Source organism: Cupressus sempervirens, chromosome 3 (assembly GCF_028749045.1).
Source record: "Cupressus sempervirens isolate cs-2001-9-10 chromosome 3, ASM2874904v1, whole genome shotgun sequence".
In the NCBI taxonomy this organism is placed as follows: domain Eukaryota; kingdom Viridiplantae; phylum Streptophyta; class Pinopsida; order Cupressales; family Cupressaceae; genus Cupressus; species Cupressus sempervirens.
The window spans coordinates 440,610,353-440,629,179 of NC_143120.1; the positions used below are offsets into that span (position 1 = coordinate 440,610,353).

The 18,827-nt window shown below is 37.9% G+C and overlaps 1 protein-coding gene across 1 annotated transcript in view; it reads left to right on the plus strand.

Annotated features, from left to right (window-relative positions):
• Positions 1-18,827, plus strand: part of LOC149566951 (signal peptide peptidase-like 2) — a 266,964-nt gene that overhangs the window by 59,063 nt on the left and 189,074 nt on the right. The window contains exons 7-8 of the mRNA XM_089820167.1: positions 13,061-13,095; positions 13,274-13,430. Coding sequence (XP_089676293.1) covers positions 13,061-13,095; positions 13,274-13,430 — 192 coding nt within the window. The remainder of the gene's footprint in view (positions 1-13,060; positions 13,096-13,273; positions 13,431-18,827) is intronic.

An 18,827-nucleotide genomic window follows, 5' to 3' on the forward strand; every position in this document is an offset into this window, starting at 1 on the left:
TGTAGATTTGGTTAAAAGCAAGCTCACTGCGGGCAATTGCACTTCCGACATTGCCCTTTGGATGTTACTTGTAGTGCAGGGATTGTATAAAGGGCAGGTATATAATTGGGCTAAATTTCTTTTTGATAGACTTAGAGAATTCATGGAGTTGAAACACAAAGCCTTTTATATGCCTCATCATACGGTGGCCTTGTTCTTAGAAGTGGTACGCACTCAGGTGAGCAGTGAGCACTAAGTAATTTTGGTACCGGCTAATAGGGTGGAGCCATACAAGTTGGCTATGACATACTGGCTCCATATTGATACCATAAGATCCCACAATGGAGGTGAACCCAAGAAAAAGAAGCCGAAACAAATAGTAGTGATTGAAGAAGCAGACGAGGAGGATGATGAAAGTTCAGGAGAAGAAGGCAGTGATATGGATCCATCCTCCTTCGACTCATAGGATGCAGAGATCCGCTCGAGTCATCTGTAGGGGACTCCACAGGCGGTGACATTTTTACCACCTACAGAAGGGCCACTTCCAGTAGGAGTAGCAGAACTGCCTGAACTTTACCAGAAACTACCTAGTGAAACCTCTTGGCCGAAAAATAGTCTATCCGATTGCTCTTGTGGTACAACTAGTAGGAGAGGAGAAAACCAAGAAAATTCACACTCAGGGTAGCATGACGACAGTGGCTGGTACGGATGTGGCCAAGATAGATACCGTCCTGGAGGAAGCGAATAGGTTACTTGAGGAAGAAGACATGGTGTCTTCACCCTTAGAGACAACTGCTGAGGAGCAGGTAGAGATACAAAGTGAGTGTGGGGAACCACCAGACACAGCCTCTTTTGCAGCCAAGGCCGAACTGTTCCTCACTGAGGTTCACGCCATGGAGCATTCTACTAGGCAGATCGTGCAGCAGGCCAGGACTCAGAATCTGGAAACTATCGTCACGACAGTAGAGGCATTGGCTGCCTTTATGCAAACTGACTACCACACAGATTGGGGACTACTAGAACAGGGTGGCTATTTAGAGGAGGACATGGCCACTACATGGATGGGCAACTCTATCATTTCCATGGGACAGGAACAATCGCCTCTCATAGAAGTGCTAACAGCTATGGAGGTTGCCTTTCGAGGAACCTTTTTTGAAACTTAAGAAGGAAAAAAACCTAGCTAAAGATTGGGGGCTAGAAAGAAAGAGTCTTCAACAATAATGGGCAGAAGAGAAAGTTGCTATGTAGGAAGCCTGGAATAAAGAAAAAGCTGAATTGGAGAGCAAGGTCACCACTGTAGAAGCCAAAAAGATGGACGCATTACGGGTATTGCAGGGTGATCGGACAAAGTAGAAGACAGCTGAGCGAGACCTGCAACGGCTAAGGGGAACTCCGAGCACAGGGATGTCCTCCCATCCTCCCTCTTGAAGTCAAAGTTGTTTTTGTTGGTTTCATGTTCTATAGTCGTCTTCCAGACGACTTGTTTTTTTGGGGGGGATAGATGTAGTCAGAATAAAGTAACTATTATGTTTAGTACTTGTTAAAGCTAGTCGGGCTGGGTAGTTAGGTGGTGAGGAAATGCGTCAGTTGGTTTCCAACTAACCGACCCTTCTATAAATGTCTGGAACATTGGTAATGTACTCATGTTGGTTTTTGGTATTAATAAAGAATTCATTTCCTTGTGTACTGGTATTATGGTATGAATGGTATGTTTTAAGTTTTACTTATCAATTGGACCATTTTGTGTACTAGTGAAATTGTGTGATATTTCCAATCTAGAGATTTAAAGTTTTGTCAATATTGTTTGTTGGGAAACAAAATAGATTATTTTTGTAGAAATGCTACCAAAAGCAAAGAAGTTTTAAAATCAATTTATGTAGATATGTGGGAAGCTTCTTCAATGTCTATTGAGGTTTGTCATATTTTGTTTCATTATAGATGACTCTTCTTGTAAGGTGTGGATTTATATTTTCAATATGTATTAAGTATCTTCTTATTTCAAGAGTTTTAAAGCTCTAAAAATGTTTGAGAATAGATAAGAGAGGGGAGTTTTATCCAGGTGAGTTTAACGAATTTTGTAGTTATCATGGCATTGCAAGGCACTTGAAGGTTGCTAGGGCGACAACACAACAAAATAGTGTTGCTAATTGCATGAATCATACGATCATGGACTGAGCTGGATGCATGTTGAGCATTGCTAGTTTGTAGTAGAAATTTTGGGATGAGGTTGTTTCTACAACTTGTTTCTTGATCAATAGATCAGCCACTACAACTCTTGTTGCTGCTCTTTGTTTGTAGTTAAAACAACCTTCTTGCATGGCGACCTCTCTGAGAAAATTTACATGGAACAAACAGAAGGTTTTGAAGAAAAAGGCTAGGAAAATGTAGTTTGCAAGTTGAACAAATTACTATGTGCATTGAAACAGCACCAATGTGTTGGTAAAAGCAGTTTGATTTCTTTATGGCTAGTTTGGGTTTTAGTAGATACAAGGCCATTCATTGTGCTTTCTTTCAAAGGTGTGATGATGGCAATTTCATTATTTTGCTTTTGTATGTTGATGATATGTTGGTAGCAAGTTCCAACATGCATATCATCACCAAGCTAACAGCTTAGCTTGATAGGGAATTTGAAATGAAGAACTTAGGAAATGCAACTCAGATTGTTGGAATGGGGATACATAGGGGCAAAAAGAACAGGGAAATTTAATTTTCCTAGAAGACCTATTGAAAGATGATTTTGTAGCGCTTCAACATGTAGAATGCCATACTTCCGCAAAGTTTCTTGATGGGGGGATGGAGGGATAGGTTTCAGGGATTAGAGGATCAAGGGCTAAAGTTTGGGGATGTCGAGGGGATGCTGAGAGAGGGATGATGGAGAGAGGAGGGAGGAGGGGGACAATGCTGCTATACAAGAAGAGGTGATTCAAAAGCTTCAAGGCAAAATCTGCAATATAACATCTCTGTGAGTGCTTCATGAAAGTTCAACTAGTTTTCATGAAGTTAAAGGTTGCAATCAGTATGTAATGGCATGTGGCATTTTGCAAGCAATTTGGTGGCATTCCTGATAGAGGTGGTGGTGGTAGAAGTTGTAGTGTTGTGGGAGGATGTTTCCTCCTAGTCTCCAGGTCTTGGATATTACGAGGTAATTGGTAAATACTTGCTTGTTATTAACAGAGACCAAGAGGTCAATTTATACAAAAGAATAAGACGATGTTTCCTTAGGAAACGATCGTAAAGAATAGAAACATTCTATTCCAGAGAAAGCAAAAAGTGAAAGCAAACTAAAGCTAAAGATATTTACAAGATAACCATTAACTAATAATAGACGTCTTATCTATTATTGTAATGCCCTCCCTTAATGGTTAATCTATCTAACACACCAAGCTGTCCTCGGAATTTTACAAACTTATCAGGACCAAGAGGCTTGGTGAGAATGTCTGCAGTCTGATCTATGGTAGGAACATACTGCAGATCTATAGTCCCGTCTTCAAGCAGCTGTCGTATGTAATGACAATGAACATCCACATGCTTGGTTCGTTCATGGAAGACTGGATTCCGTGCTAACTTGATAACGCCTTCGTTATCAACAAACAGAGTAGTCGGTCCTGCTGGTGACATCTGCATATCCCCAAGCATCCGACGAAGCCAGACAACTTCACATCCTGCCTTAACAGTCCCTCTATATTCAGCCTCTGTAGAAGAGAGAGAAACTGCTTGCTGCTTCTTGCTGGTCCATGTGACTGCACCGAATCCCAAACTGAACACATATCCAGATGTTGACTTTTTATCATCAACAGAGCCTGCCCAATCTGAATCTGTGAACCCACTGAGTTTAGGATTAGAACTTCGAGAATACAGAAGTCCATAATCAGAAGTGCCCTTCACATAACGAAGCACATGCTTTGCTGCCATCCAATGATCAGCCTTAGGAGCTGTCATAACGCATGAAATATAGTTGACTGCGAAGCTAATATCAGGCCTAGTAGCAGATAGGTAGATGAGGCTGCCTACTAGTTGCCTATACGTAGTATCATCAACGGAAGGAGAATCAGACTTGGTTGATAGCTTGAGACCTTTCTCCATAGGTGTAGATGTAGGTTTGCAATCCTGCATTCGGAATTTGTCTAACAAGGCCCTGGCATATTTGGACTGAGAGATGAATATACCAGAAGACTGTTGCCAAACTTCAACACCTAAGCAATAATGCATGAGCCCAAGGTCAGTCATATCAAAAGACTGGCATAAGTGTTGTTTGATTCCCTGAATCAAAGATGCCGAACTGCCAGTGATGATCAAATCATCCACATAGATAACCAGAAGGATGATGTTACTGTCAGTAGTCGTGATATACAGATTTGAGTCTGAAGAACTCCTCTTGAAGCCTTGATCACTGAGGTACGTATCAATCTTGATGTACCATGCCTGAGGGGCCTGCTTCAAACCATAGAGAGCTTTTATCAATCGGAGAACCTGATGATCTTTACCAGCAACCTTGAAACCAGGAGGCTGCGTCATGTAGACCTCTTCATGGAGATCACCATTCAGGAAAGCACTCTTTATGTCCATCTGATGGACCTTCCAGCCAAACTGTGCTGCCATGGCTAGGACTAATCTGATGGTGCTCATCTTTGCAGTAGGAGCAAAGGTCTCCTCATAATCAATGCCCTGACGCTGAGAAAAGCCCTTTGCCACTAAACGAGCTTTGTACTTATCCAAAGTACCATCTGATTTGTATTTGATTTTGTAGACCCATTTGCAGCTAATGGGTTTCTTCCCTGGGGGAAGATCAGAAAGGACCCAAGTGTTGTTCTTCAGCAGGCTCTAGTGTTCAGATTGCATGGCCTGTTCCCACTCTGGAATTCCTTTAGCCTCGAAATATGTTTGAGGTTCAAACACACTGTGAATGTTAGCCATAAGAGCAAAGTTAACAGAATCTGTAGTTTTGCTCTTTTTCCGAGCAGTTCTCCCCTCAATGAGCTCATCATCATGAAGATCAGCAAGTGTCTTAGCCCACCACTTAGGCCGGAGAGGAGAATGACCAACAGTAGTACTAGGAGATGCTTGATCAGCAGGATCCTGATCAGAAGAATCTGGATCAAACTCAGGTGCAGCATCTTCAAAACACGGTGATCCTGCAAGAGAAGCCGGAGGTGTCTGTACAGGTATCACTGGTAGGACTGGAGCTGTAGGAGCTATTGGAGCCCTCCCATCAGGTAGACCTAATGGAAGCCGAACTCCCAAATCATGAACCTGCATAGGTTGGTCTGCTGGATTAGGAACAGGAGAAACAGGCATGAATGGTCCTCACTGCTCATCAAAGACTACATCGCGGCTGTATATGAGACGAGATGTCTCAACATCAATAAGGCGGTAGGCTTTGTGAAGACTGCTATATCCAGCAAGCATCAGTTTCTGACTCTTGGCATCCAACTTGGTGCGTGAAGCATCAGGGATCCAAACAAAAGCAAGAGAGCCAAAAACCTTCAGGTGACTGATTCTGGGCTTGCGACCTGACCAGGCCTCTTCCAGAGTTTTACCTTTGACCGCCACTGTGGGTGACCGGTTCAACAGATAAACTGCAGTGTTAACTGCTTCTGTCCAAAAACGCTTCGGAACATGTCTGTGTTCAAGCATGGAACGAGCCATCTCTGTGATTGTCCTATTCCGACGTTCAACTACACTGTTCTGTTGTGGCGTGTGGGGTGTGGTGAACTGGCATTGGATGCCATGTGTATCCAAGAAGCTGGAGAAAACATTAGAACAAAATTCCCCCCCATTGTCTGATCTAAGAGTAATAATAGATTTCCCAAACCCTTTTTCAACTAAGGGTTTAAACTTTTGAAATACAGTAAATGCATCGGATTTCTTTTTAAGGAAATACACCCACATTTTTCTACTGAAATCATCTACAAACAACAGAAAATACCTGTACCCAAGAACAGGAGTGGCCATAGGGCCGCAGATATCAGCATGAACAAGCTGAAGTACTTGAGAAGCTCGCCAAGAATCGCCACTGGGGAAAGGTGTGCGATGTTGCTTCCTAGCCTGACATGCGTCACAAATTCCAAGTTGTTGGGTTTGAATCTCTGGCAAACCAAGAACAAGCTCATCCCGAGCAAGTTGTGAGAGATAATGCACATTTAAGTGCCCATATCGCTGATGCCAAAGTGTGCTGATGGAAGATCACCGAGCAGCCATAGCTAAGTCCTGAGAATCACCAGAATCAGTAAGTCTGAAAAGACAATGATCCTCAAGACCAACTGCAACAGTAGACTTAGTCGCCTGATCAGTGATGGTGCACTGATGTGAACTGAAGGTGATTGCCAAGTGTGGAGAATGTCGCAGCAACTGACTGACCGAGAGTAGATTTAGTTCCATCCCTGGAACGTAGTACACATCAAGGAATATGAGCTTCCTCCCAACAGACTGAATTTGAATGTTGCCTTTACCAACAACTGTGTACTCTTCTCCACCACCAAAGATAACAGAATTTGAATAAGGCTGGTAGTCAGTAAACCAGTCTTCGCGGTGAGTGAAATGTCGAGAGGCACCTGAATCAATGTACCAAGCAGATGACTGCACATGATCTGCGGGTCTTTTAGCCATGAAGGCGTAAAAGGCAGATTCCACCTGCTCAGTGTGCTCTGCACTGTTCGCTTTGGGTTGCGAACCTGATTGCTTAGACTAGGCAGCTAAGCGTTTCCGACATGCAACCTTCATGTGACCATGCTTGTGGCAATAGTTGCATTGAATGTTCTTCTTTTTGGTACCATCAGATGCTGGAGCAGAAGACTTCTGCTGAGATGGTTGCTGAAACTTGCCCTTATCCTTCTGAAAGGATTTCGCAGCAAAGGCTTGCTCAGTGGAGGTGGAATTGGAGCTGCTACCGAACTGTTGTTTCCACCGATCTTGCTGAAGCAGCAAGGTGCAAAGATCAGTGAACTTTAGATCAACACCAGTAGATGTGATGTTGAGAGTCTCGATAAAATGCTCATAGGAATTTGGTAAACTCCGAAGAGTGATTACCACAATATTTTCTTCCTCCATCTTGCGACCGATGGCAAGTAACTGATCACGGATTTCCTGAATCCGATTCAGGTGTGCCTGGAGCAAGGTGCGCTCATCCATGACAATAGAAAACAGAGTGTTTTTCAGAAAGAAGGCTCTGCTCTTGTCGGAAGTCTCATGAAGACCTTTGAGATGTGTCCAAATTTCGGCAGCTGTCTTGCCGGATGGAATTTGAGAAAGCTGGCCATCAGCTACGGAGAGTTTGAGAAGCATTACTGCCTCTCGATTGTTCAGATCCCATGTATCTTGATCAAGACCCGGAGAAGTCGGACGCTGCTTAACACCCAAAACAAGTTGATCGGTGTTTTGATATTCGAAGATTGCGATGATGCGTTGCTTCCAGGTTCCATAATTGCGACCATTGAATTTGGAATTATGCTCGAGCAGAATATTTGTCAGAGATGCCATAGCATGTTTTTCAATGAAAAACTGTGAAAATCTGTGAAGGCACTTTCTTCGAGGCAAAAATACGAAAGACCCAGAAGAATCAGAGAATGACCTAGAAGAGAGCTCGAAAAACCCATAAGGAATCTGCTGTCGTTTTTTGGATCTGCTGGCTCAAAAATTGAGGCACAAAAATCGAGGCACCTAGAAAAAACGGACGACAACCTAGTTGAGCTTTTGAAAAACCCACCAAGAATCTGCAAACAAAAAATTTTTTCGACCCCAAAAATTAGGGTTTCGAAAAAAACGGCCCTAGCTGAAAAAAGCTTGAAAAAACTTCAGATTTCTTGATAAAAAATGGTCGAATCTGCTTCCCAGAGCACGATGACAGACTGAGACGGCTAAGAGCATGAAGATTTGATACAGAAACATGCAGATTTTCACCCCAAAAACGCGAGTCTCCAAAAAAATGGCCACGATTTCCACGCGATTTGCAGACCCGTAATTCGGGAATTTCTCCAAGCAGAAAACCCTAGGTGGGTTTTGGAGAAATTAGCTGAAATAATTTTGGAGAAATTTAAACAAATAATTTTAAGAAGAAATTATAAATTTTTCCGAAAATTTTTAAGTATTTAGCTCTGATATCATATTACGAGGTAATTGGTAAATACTTGCTTGTTATTAACGGAGACCAAGAGGTCAATTTCTACAAAAGAATAAGACGATGTTTCCTTAGGAAACGATCGTAAAGAATAGAAACATTCTATTCCAGAGAAAGCAAAAAGTGAAAGCAAACTAAAGCTAAAGATATTTACAAGATAACCATTAACTAATAATAGACGTCTTATCTATTATCGTAATATTGGAAACATCCCCATGTAGAGGACACAAGTTTATGTGGGGGTTAAGCATTCCTGTCGAGCACTGTAAGCATGCACAACCAAAGTACTCCATTTCCGGTTCATATTAAATTGCCTTCATAAGAGTGCCCTAGCACATAAGTGGAGAAGATACAAATGTCTGTAGTTTATACATTGGCGTTTGGTAGTCTTATGTTTTCTACAATGTGTACCAGACTAGACATTGCCCAAGCAGTAGAAGCAGTCAATTGTTTCATGATAAATCTAGGTTGTGATCATTGGATGGCTGTGATGTGAATCTTCAGGTATTTTATGGGCAGTTCTTATGGTAATTTTTTGTTAAAGAGAGAGTATTCTTTAGGTTGATGGGCACGTGGATATAGAGTTTTGGTGGAGATAGAGATAAGAGAAAGTCTACTACAGGGTATGTATTCTCCTTAGGTGGATGTGTTGTTAACTGGTCCCAAAGTTGTAGAAGCAGTGACCTTGTGCACTATTGAAGCTGAATATATGGCAGAATAAAAATGAGGCAATCTGTTTTCACAAGACTTTTCGAGGAATCACAGTTTGAAAAGGATAACATGGCATTGCATTGTGACGACCACTGTGCTTTACATGTAACAGAAAACCCAACATATCATGCCAGAAAGAAAGGTATATTGATAATCAATATCACTTCAAATTAGTGGTGGTTGAAGGTGGCCAGATCTGTTTGATCAACATTTAGACTTTTACAAACCTAGCAGATATCCATAGGTAGAAAGATGGTCATATGGTGTAAAACTTGTCTATGCTTGCTCTTTCAATGGTGGAGATATTCGTGAAGCAGAAACTTGACTTCAAGTTGGAAATTGTTGGAATATGAAATCATTTTCTTATTCCAGTAGTGATGTGGAGTAAAAATTGAGTACCATAATAATCTACACTTTGTACTTGTGTGGGGCCGAGGGCTTTTAAATTCTTCCAAAGGTTGAAGTGATGGGGGGTGTCAAGGGGGCGGTTGTAGCTCCCCTTGCCATGTCGAAGATGGAATTTACTTGAGCATGTGACATGTGGATGACATGATTTTTTTGGTCTCTCTTCGTTTTGAGGGATGTAGTTTTTGGTTAATGCATTGTAGCATTTTTTTTTGTAACAGTGGATAGTTTTCTGAGAAATAAAAATATGGAAGATCATATCCCATGATTTCTCCGTGTTATAATTTTACCAGGATATCCACTTAAATTTGTTTGTTTACTGTTTCTGTTTATTGTTTTTCTCAGATGAAATCTGGACAATCAATTTTCACAACTTTTTGCTCATTTTGTGTTTGAAGGTGAGCTATAATAAAACATTACTCGAATACAATTAGGGGTTTGATTCTTCTTTAGAGGTGTGTTGGTTGATATTACATTCTACACATAAGTCCATATTATAACATTTGAAAGTCGTGCTGCCCTTAATGTGCCCAAGTGACAGTTGTTGCAGCCTGGAGGTCCATGTCTAGATATTCTTTTCAAGATAGAGGGAATTAAGTGAACATTTCTTTCTCTGACTCAGATGTGGGTCATGGTCGTGGTTGCAACTTGAATCGGCTCATGTTAATAGTGGCTACAGAATACAAGAATAAAGCTTGGATTATTGAAGTGTATATTAATGTATTAAACATCTTAGATTGTGTATTAGACTTTCTACACAAGGAGAGTAAATTATATGTACATTTTTACTTTTTAGCTTGTGGGCAGGCTTGGATTAGCATCAGGGCATAATATGATGTATCTGTGAAGCTGTAATATCCCCTGATCGATTTTGACTTAATGCTGTCTTTAAATGACAAAGTTTTTATTTTTATTTTCAGATGCCCGATCTGCAAGAAATAAATGTTAACTTCCCTGGATTGTTCAAGAGCTTCATGGATGTTGAAATATGGTTCATCTCAGTCCCATGGCTAAAGTTCATATAATATGCAGAGATAGCTCTGCAATAACAAATGACATGTTTGAACCTCAATGATTATGAAGTAGATTGAAATATAAATCAGAATGTACTAATTCTCTGAATCTAAGCCATGCAAATACAAGCTGTACACAAAGAGTAATAATGTGTTAATCATTAAACCATCAAAAGTCTAGACCAAGTTACACACATAACACATTTCTAAATGTAAACAGTTTGAATAAATTACAGAAGTAAAACTTTTATAAACATAATCGCGGCAGCATAGATTTCAGGCACCCATAGATGATGGTAGCCAGAATGGGAGGCAAAGCTGGATTCCTGTCTGCCATTACAAAGATTTCTGCGACTAACAATGATCACAGTTCAATATGTGAATGGCTCGACCTCTTGAAATGCTACCCGACATGGTTCAATAGCAGAGAACTTCAACAACTATCTCCATTCCAGCGTTATGATCAAACATCTCAGCTTTCCTGAATATAGATTCCAACCAACTGTAGTTGCAGATGCAAATGAACTTATGATCACCGTTTATGTACTTAGGAAACTTATGGCATAGCTTGTATGAGTTTTTTTGAATTATACTTCTTGCTCCATGATAGCAGTCACCAACTCAGAAAGTTTGAAATGCCTTCAACATATCCGCTACAGTATGTCATAATCCTGTCAATGCAATGGTAAACTCTCAAATGAGCTTTCTCCGAATGAGAGACTGGGTTATTGTCCAGTACTCTAAGTCTATGAGGGGTATTGTCCTCAGACTTGCAGTCTGTATAACCAAGCAAAGTTCCTGTTTCAGCAAATTCTCCAATGTCCTCCCGATACCCAAACATGCCCATAAGAATCCCAGTATAATCCTTCCTTGAGTGTTACAAACTGGAGTGTGACCATACATGCCACCCAGCATAAAGAATAACAAGTGGCGGGTGAAAACCATTTATAAATTATAACCACATCCCCAATTATTAATCTTCAAACATACTTGTCTCCAGTGAATTGCACAATGAGATTGAACAACAATATTCTGAATACCTGCGGGCAGTATTAAACCACAGGTGAGATGATAAATATGTTGCCACCAATATCAGTAAAGTTACATTGTATTAAAATCTCCAAACTTAGTACAATCACCCAGATTATTTCAACATGCTATGCTTTATGGCAAAGGATTTCAATTAGAATCGGCCCATAGAAAACATTATTTCTCATCCGCTTAAACCGGGGCCTGCTGAATATAATGTCTTCATAGGAAAGCTCCTAATTTATGATAGGAACTCCAAACAATATAACCTTCCACCATCAAATACACAGAGAGATTTTGAAAAAAACAATCTTATAGTTTATCAGTTTAAATAAAATTATTTCACACCAAGATAGGCGAGTACTCATGAAAAGCCATTTGCTGTTAACATCCAGAAATGCATTTGAAGCATCCAGAAGAATATTTTATTTTAAGTTAATTAAATTAATTGATATTAAGTCATCATTAAATTTGTCATCCATTTTTGATGTCTTAATAAAAAATTAATTTACTTAATTGTCACTTTAAATTTTTTGGACATTACAGAAGCTATAATGGTAAGCTGCATTATGATATCTTTGTTGGTGGGGGTGTAAGGGAGATAACTTTTGCACTGGCTGACTGTACAATAAGAGATGTGTAGGGATTTGTAAGTTTGTACTAAAGCTGAAATGACTGTTAGGAGGTGACCCATAAGAATCCAAGAGTCACCTTACAAGTATCTCGTTTGAAAAAAAAGTAATAATTATGGAGTGTGATCCGAAACATTAATGAAAAAAGTGCTACACAGTCAAAATCCAGAAGCTACAAACTAATCTCATTTGAATTTCACACGTATCTTTACTGATGTGGATTGCAGTGAGGTCAAATGAGTATATGATGCCTGGTGATGTTTGGCTGAGAGGGGTGAGGGGAGCTGTGCCTTGACTCGTCTAAAGTTGCATATGGAAGCTATACTTGAGGACCGCTGAAGTGTCTCATGTATTGAGTTGAGTAATTTGACATTAGTTGTTTGGAAGAGACAATTTAATCCTCTAATAAATAGCCGGCCAACTTAAAAGTTGATGTTAATAACTTGAAAATTTGCCATATTTGCATCTGATACCATGCTCATTTCTGATACTGTATTTGTTTCCAGCCAACTGTGACCAAAAAGTTTGGCATAGGTTTGTAATTTTTACACAAAAATAAAAGTCAGAAATAGAGGGTACTAATTATTTATATCTGGTAATTTAGTTGGGAAATATTTTTGTCAGGAACACAATGTTTGTTTATAATTTCACGAATTAATGCCCAAGGTAAATGTACTAAAGCATATTTGTTAGAGCATTTGCATGTTTGGTATTTGCTCCAAATTTACTGCATTTGTATTTAGAAGATTGGCAAATGATTTCTTTGTTTGGAGGAAGAAATGATCTTTGATTTTATGCAAATTGGGCAGGGTGGGGAGGAAATTATTTATCCATCTCAAACTGCCATGCATTATATCATTTTGGTTGCTGCCCATCGCATCCTTCACTTCCATATTTTTTTGCTTATACAAAATTGTCTTTCTTTATTTGAATAAGTTGAAAAATTTGAGAACTTTCTGGGTGATTATTCTTCTAGAATTTCCCAACTTCTTTATTTCTTGCAAATCAATTTACTAGATTGAATCTGATTGCAAGTTGTCTGGGTTTAAAGAGAAATATTGCTTTGTAAAGGATAACATCACTCACTTTTTCCGTAATATATTTTCATTTTATTTGCATGCATTTAAACATTTGTGTTAAACTCTTTCTGACAAAAGTTACAAAACTTTGTCATACAGGGCTTGTATGTTTGTTTGATGGCTTTACTTTCAAGGTACTACGAAACTCTTTCTAATTTTATTTGTACTGCCATTATCACTTCTTTGTTGAGCACTAAAATGTATAATTCATGTTGCTAACATTGGACATGTATAATTCATGTTGCTAACATTGGACATGTCATGAGCTTTTCTTATGTAATTCTGTTCCTGTCTAATTGATGTTTTTGCTAGGCCACTAAGCCGCTTCGCTGATATGAGAATGAAGGTTCCCGTTTTGGGGGAGGTCTCATTGCTATCAATGGCACTTTTGCCTTGTTGCATTGCTTTTGCAGTTTTTTGGGCCGCAAAGCAACATGCTTCCTATGCATGGATTGGACAAGATGTTCTAGTAATATTTATTCTATTTCTTCTCACTCTTCCAATTTTGTTTTTTCATGTATTACATAAAAAAATATGTTCTTTTAATATCTGTTACTCTTTGATTATTAACTAGTGATAAATGAGGCTAAATCGTTTTGTTTTTTTACAAGTGGGGCATAAGAAGCACCCTCAGGGAGCTTCTTAACACTTGGTATAGGTAAAGTGACCAATGAAATGTCACCAAGAGTCATGCCCCCACAATCATATCTGTTAGGAAGTGTTACATTAATCCTAGGCTTCCTAAGACCTCTACTTAGTATTATTTCTTAAGATTGTAAGATTATGAATTTGGAATAACATAGATTGTCGCTCTATAGATAAAAATGATAACATAGATTGTCCCACTATAGATAAAAGTAAGATTTTGCCTAGCTACATAGTGTCCTACCCTCTGAGATTTTTTTTTTTCAAAGATAGAGGGCCTGACAATGGGGTGCATACAAATTATGATGAGGCTGAACCTAGGGAGAACCAGCATGGGGCAAACAAGAAGCAAATTCTAATGAATAGACACAAAACTCGAAAATGTAATAACCCCCTATTGACATGTAACAACTATAAATATATTTAATATCTATTAATTTCGATATAAACATATATTCAAATCATTAACTTGTTGGGACAAATGACATTGCCTATAATAATAATAATATTAGATGTCTTATATATTATTCGAACGATAATAATTAGCAATAGATATTAAGAAGACATAATAATAAGCAATCCTAATACATTGATTTAATTATATAAAATAATAACATTATTCATTAAATGATTAGACAAATAAATTATTAAACTAACTACATTTATACTAAAGAATAATTGCGGATATGAATGACTAAGCACAATATATTAATATGAACAAAAGACATACTAATCGTGACCCTTAGAGAAAGGGTTGCGAGGTGGCAGGCCCACCGTGTATAAAAGGTCAAACGAATTGGCATCACAAAAGGATGGGATTCAACACACAAGAGAGGCAGTTCAACAATCCACACACGAGAAGTCACTTGGCATCTATGTAGGACTATAACATGAAGAAAGTTGCCGATGAAGGACATACAACACAAGTGAAGGGAGTAATAGATACATAATGTCACGTTGGCTAGGTGGCATCAATAGACCAAAGATCCCAATCATTGCCAAGCCAAACATTGGAAGAACCAAACAACGAATCCCGAAGGACAACATAATGGCAAGTGATAAATATCAGTGCGAATGGGCATCGGGCCCCACACATGAGCTAGGGGTGTGCTACGGATAACTGATTGGATTAAAAAGACATAGGATATCATGCACCAAAGTTAAAGTAATGTATATCGACTTTGCAATATTGTTGTTATTGTTATGGTAGTGAGGTAATGTATATTTCCTTACATTATTATTGTCATCTCTCTCTCTCTCTATATATATGTATGTATGTATGTATGTATGTATGTATGTAAAGTTTCTGCAAATTCTGCTAGGAATCAGATTGAGATAATACCTTCTTAGATGCTTGCTGTTGATGATCTTCTATAACCAGACTTGAATGAAGTGTTACCAATAATATAAATATTATTCTAGAAATGTTTTACCTCTGCAAGTATTTTTCTAGGGCAGTATTGTTAAAGGAGCAGACTATGTTATTGTTGTGCATCCTTATCTACAACCACACCCTATATAAATACGGCAACCAAAGGGCATGTCCCTTGAAGGGACATGACCCTATCTAGGTCGGCCCATAATTTTATTCTCATAATCGATGCCAAAGGAGGAATACGTTTGTAATCAAACTAAGATTAGTAAAGTTAATATACAAATACAATTATTCCAAAGGAGACGACGATCATGCCTAGACAAAGAACAATTATATATAGGCCTTCATAAGGCATTCCATGCATGATAAGATTTGTACAATTAGATCAGTATGGTAATCGAAATTATAGATTTAGCACTCCCTCTTAACTTGATAATCATATTGAGAGATAACATATCTAGCATCATCAATTATGATGAATAAGCATAGATTGATACTCTGTATCTATCTAAATCTTCTAAGCATGTGGTATCATCGAACACATGATACTATGTCATATTACTATACCTGTGATATGACTTATCACTGATACTAGTGATAACAGTATTTCGAATTATACAACATATAGGATAAAATCCGAAGAATGATTAAATTCTTCATTTGTCCAAGTTGTGACTCATAGGTACTGGCAGTCCTATAACACAACATGATCCTGAGTTTAAGATCTACCAGAATACAGATTTAAATCCAGAGAATGATTAAATTCTTCCTTTATCCAAATTGTGACTCATAGAAATAGAAATGTCTATATCACAATATGATCTTAAACTCACCTAGATTTGACAGTAGTTCTCTACTGTTCATCACATTATCTAAGAGATTGTCATCTCTCGTAATGTCTTTTATACAAGTGTTCATTATCTCACAGATCGTCACCTCTTAGATAATGAATACAAACGGTGAAACCCATAATAGTCAATAATTTGACAATAAAAATTATTTTATTAATAATTTAAAGAATACAAATGTTTTATAATTCAACCATACTAAGTCTTTTTTTGAAGTGATCTATCTCAACTCCACAGAGAGGTTTGGTAAGAATATTTGCAGTTTGATCTGCAGTGCAAATGTACTCTAATTCTATAGTATTCCTGTCTACCATATTTCTTACATAATGGTAAGGAATTTCAATATGCTTGGACCTGTTATGGAAAACTGGATTCATAGAAAGCTTGATGGAACTCTGATTATGACAATGAATAATAGTAGGATTCATGGGTTAACCAAATAATCCCACAAGTAACTTTCTAAGCCAGACTGCTTCTCGAGAGGCCATTGTTGCTGCAATGTATTAAACTTATGTGGAACTTTGTGCTATTGATGACTGCTTTTTGCATATCCATAATATCATTGCTGATCCTAAATTGAAACAACATCCTGAAGTGCTTTTTCTATTATTAAAACTTCCACCCCAATCTAAGTCTATGAATCCATGTAAGTCAAAGTCAACTTTCTCATATTTGAGCCCAAGGTTAAGAGTGCCTTGTAAGTATTTCATAATGTGTTTAACTGCAACTAGGTGAATCTGCTTTGGCTCACACATAAACTGACTTAAGGCATTAACAACATAGTGAATATCAGGTCTTGTATTTGCCAAGTACATAAGAGACCCAATCATTTGTCTGTAAATAGTAGAATCTATGGAGGGTGATTCTGTTGCTGCTTCCTTAAGTTTATGTAGATTAGTCTCCATTGGAGAAGACATAGGTTTGTAGTTCCACATTCCAAATCTTTTCAAGATGTCTAATGTATACTTTCCTTGATTAAGTATGATGTAATTAGTCCATACTTCCAGTCCTGGGAAGTAATGAAGGAGTCCTAATCTTTCATTTCAAATTCTCCGATTAGATCTTTATTGCATTGCTTTATAAGATGATCATCACCTGTAATTAGTAGATCATCAACATATAGTATCAATATTATCATATCATCTTTATCCTTTTTATAATAGAGATTTGGATCAGCTTCATTCTTTGAGAATCCTAAATTGGTGAGATACTTATCAATTCTTTCATACCAGGCCCTTGGAGCCTGTTTAAGCACATAGAGAGCTTTGTTGAGCTTGCAAACAAAAACTTTAGGGTTATGAGTTTCAAATCCTTCAGGTTGTTCCAAATATACCTCTTCTGTAATCTTTCCATTCAGAAATGTTATTTTTACATCCATCTGATGTACTTTCCATCCCTTTGATGCTGCAATAGCTAGGACTGCTCTTACAAAGGTGTATCTAGCAACATGAGCAAAGGTTTCTTCATAATCAATTCCCTCTTTCTGAGAGAATCCCCTGACTACGAATTTGGCTTTATATTTTTTAATGCTTGATTTTAAATATTCACTTAGAAGAAACAACGGATTTTCCTTCAGGTCTTGGAACAATTTGCCAAACATCATTCTTAATAATGGATTGGTATTCTTCCGTCATAGCATCCTTCCAAGTTGTATGTTTAATAGCATTTGAAACATTGGTTGGTTTTGATTTCGATAAATCATTCATGTTTGCTGCATAACTAGAAAATGTTTTGGGTCTTTTGCTTTTTGTGAAGGTTCCAGATGGTGCAACGAAGTCTTGTGCTTCCTCTACTGTCTTAATGGCCCAAAGTGGTCTTTTCTTTGGATTTTGAGTTTCCTCAAGATTGTGATTTTGAATTTCATCTTCAATTTCTTCAATGTTCTCCCTCTGAAACTAAGATTCAGTATTTTCTTTAGAACTAGGTAAGGGAGAGGGATCTTCAGAACTTAGGGCTCCTTTGAATGCTAAATCTTCTTCAAATATTACATCCCTACTAAGTTCAATATTTTTCTGATAAGGTATGAAAATCCTATATGCTTTGGATGTTTCACTATACCCAACAAAAATACCTTTCTTCTCGGAGGGTTCTAACTTAATTCTCTTTTCTTTTGGAACATGTATATATCTAGGCACCCAAATATCGTAAGATGGCTTATATTAGGTTTAACCTTAGTAAAGACTTCTTCAGGAGTTTTATCTCCAAGGTAGGAGTGAGGACTTCTGTTTTGAATATATACAATAGTACAAGAGACTTTTGCCAAAAGATAATATTCTAAATTTTGATCAAATAAGATAGCTTTTGTTGCTTTTATAATTTTTCTATTCTTCATTTCTGCTACCTCATTTTGTTGTGGGTTATACGGAACAATATATTCCCTCTTAATTCCTACTTTAAAAACTCTTTAAACAAATCTGAAGTATATTCCCCTCAATTATCAGTCTTAAGAGTTTTAATTTTATGTCCTGATAAGTTTTCAGTTAAGGTTTTGAATTATTTAAATCTCTTAAGGATTTCTTTTGATTATTTACATTTTAAGAAGTAAATCCAAGTTTTCTTAGAGAAGTCATCTATAAAAAGTATATAGTACCAGAATCCTCCAAGATAAAGAACATAGGTCCACTTAAATTTGAGTTGACTAATTCCAAAACTTTGTTAGTTTTCCTATCGCTATCATGAAATGGACTTTTGGTGTTCTTACCCAGAGCACATCCTTTGCATATGCTTGAATGATCTTTATTCAACTTAGGCAAACCAGTAACCATCTTCTCCATAGTCGATAAGGTTTTGAAATTTAGATGTCCTAACTTTCTGTGCGATATTTCGTTTATATTAGCAGCTTCATGAATTAAGGCTTAAATAGTTTGACTAGGTTTTGTATTTACTTCATACAAGTATCCCTTTCTTTGACCAATCACTTTTGTTTTCTTAAATGAAGAGTTCTTAGACCATGTCATTACTTTAGCATCCATGAATGCAACATTATGTCCATCATTTT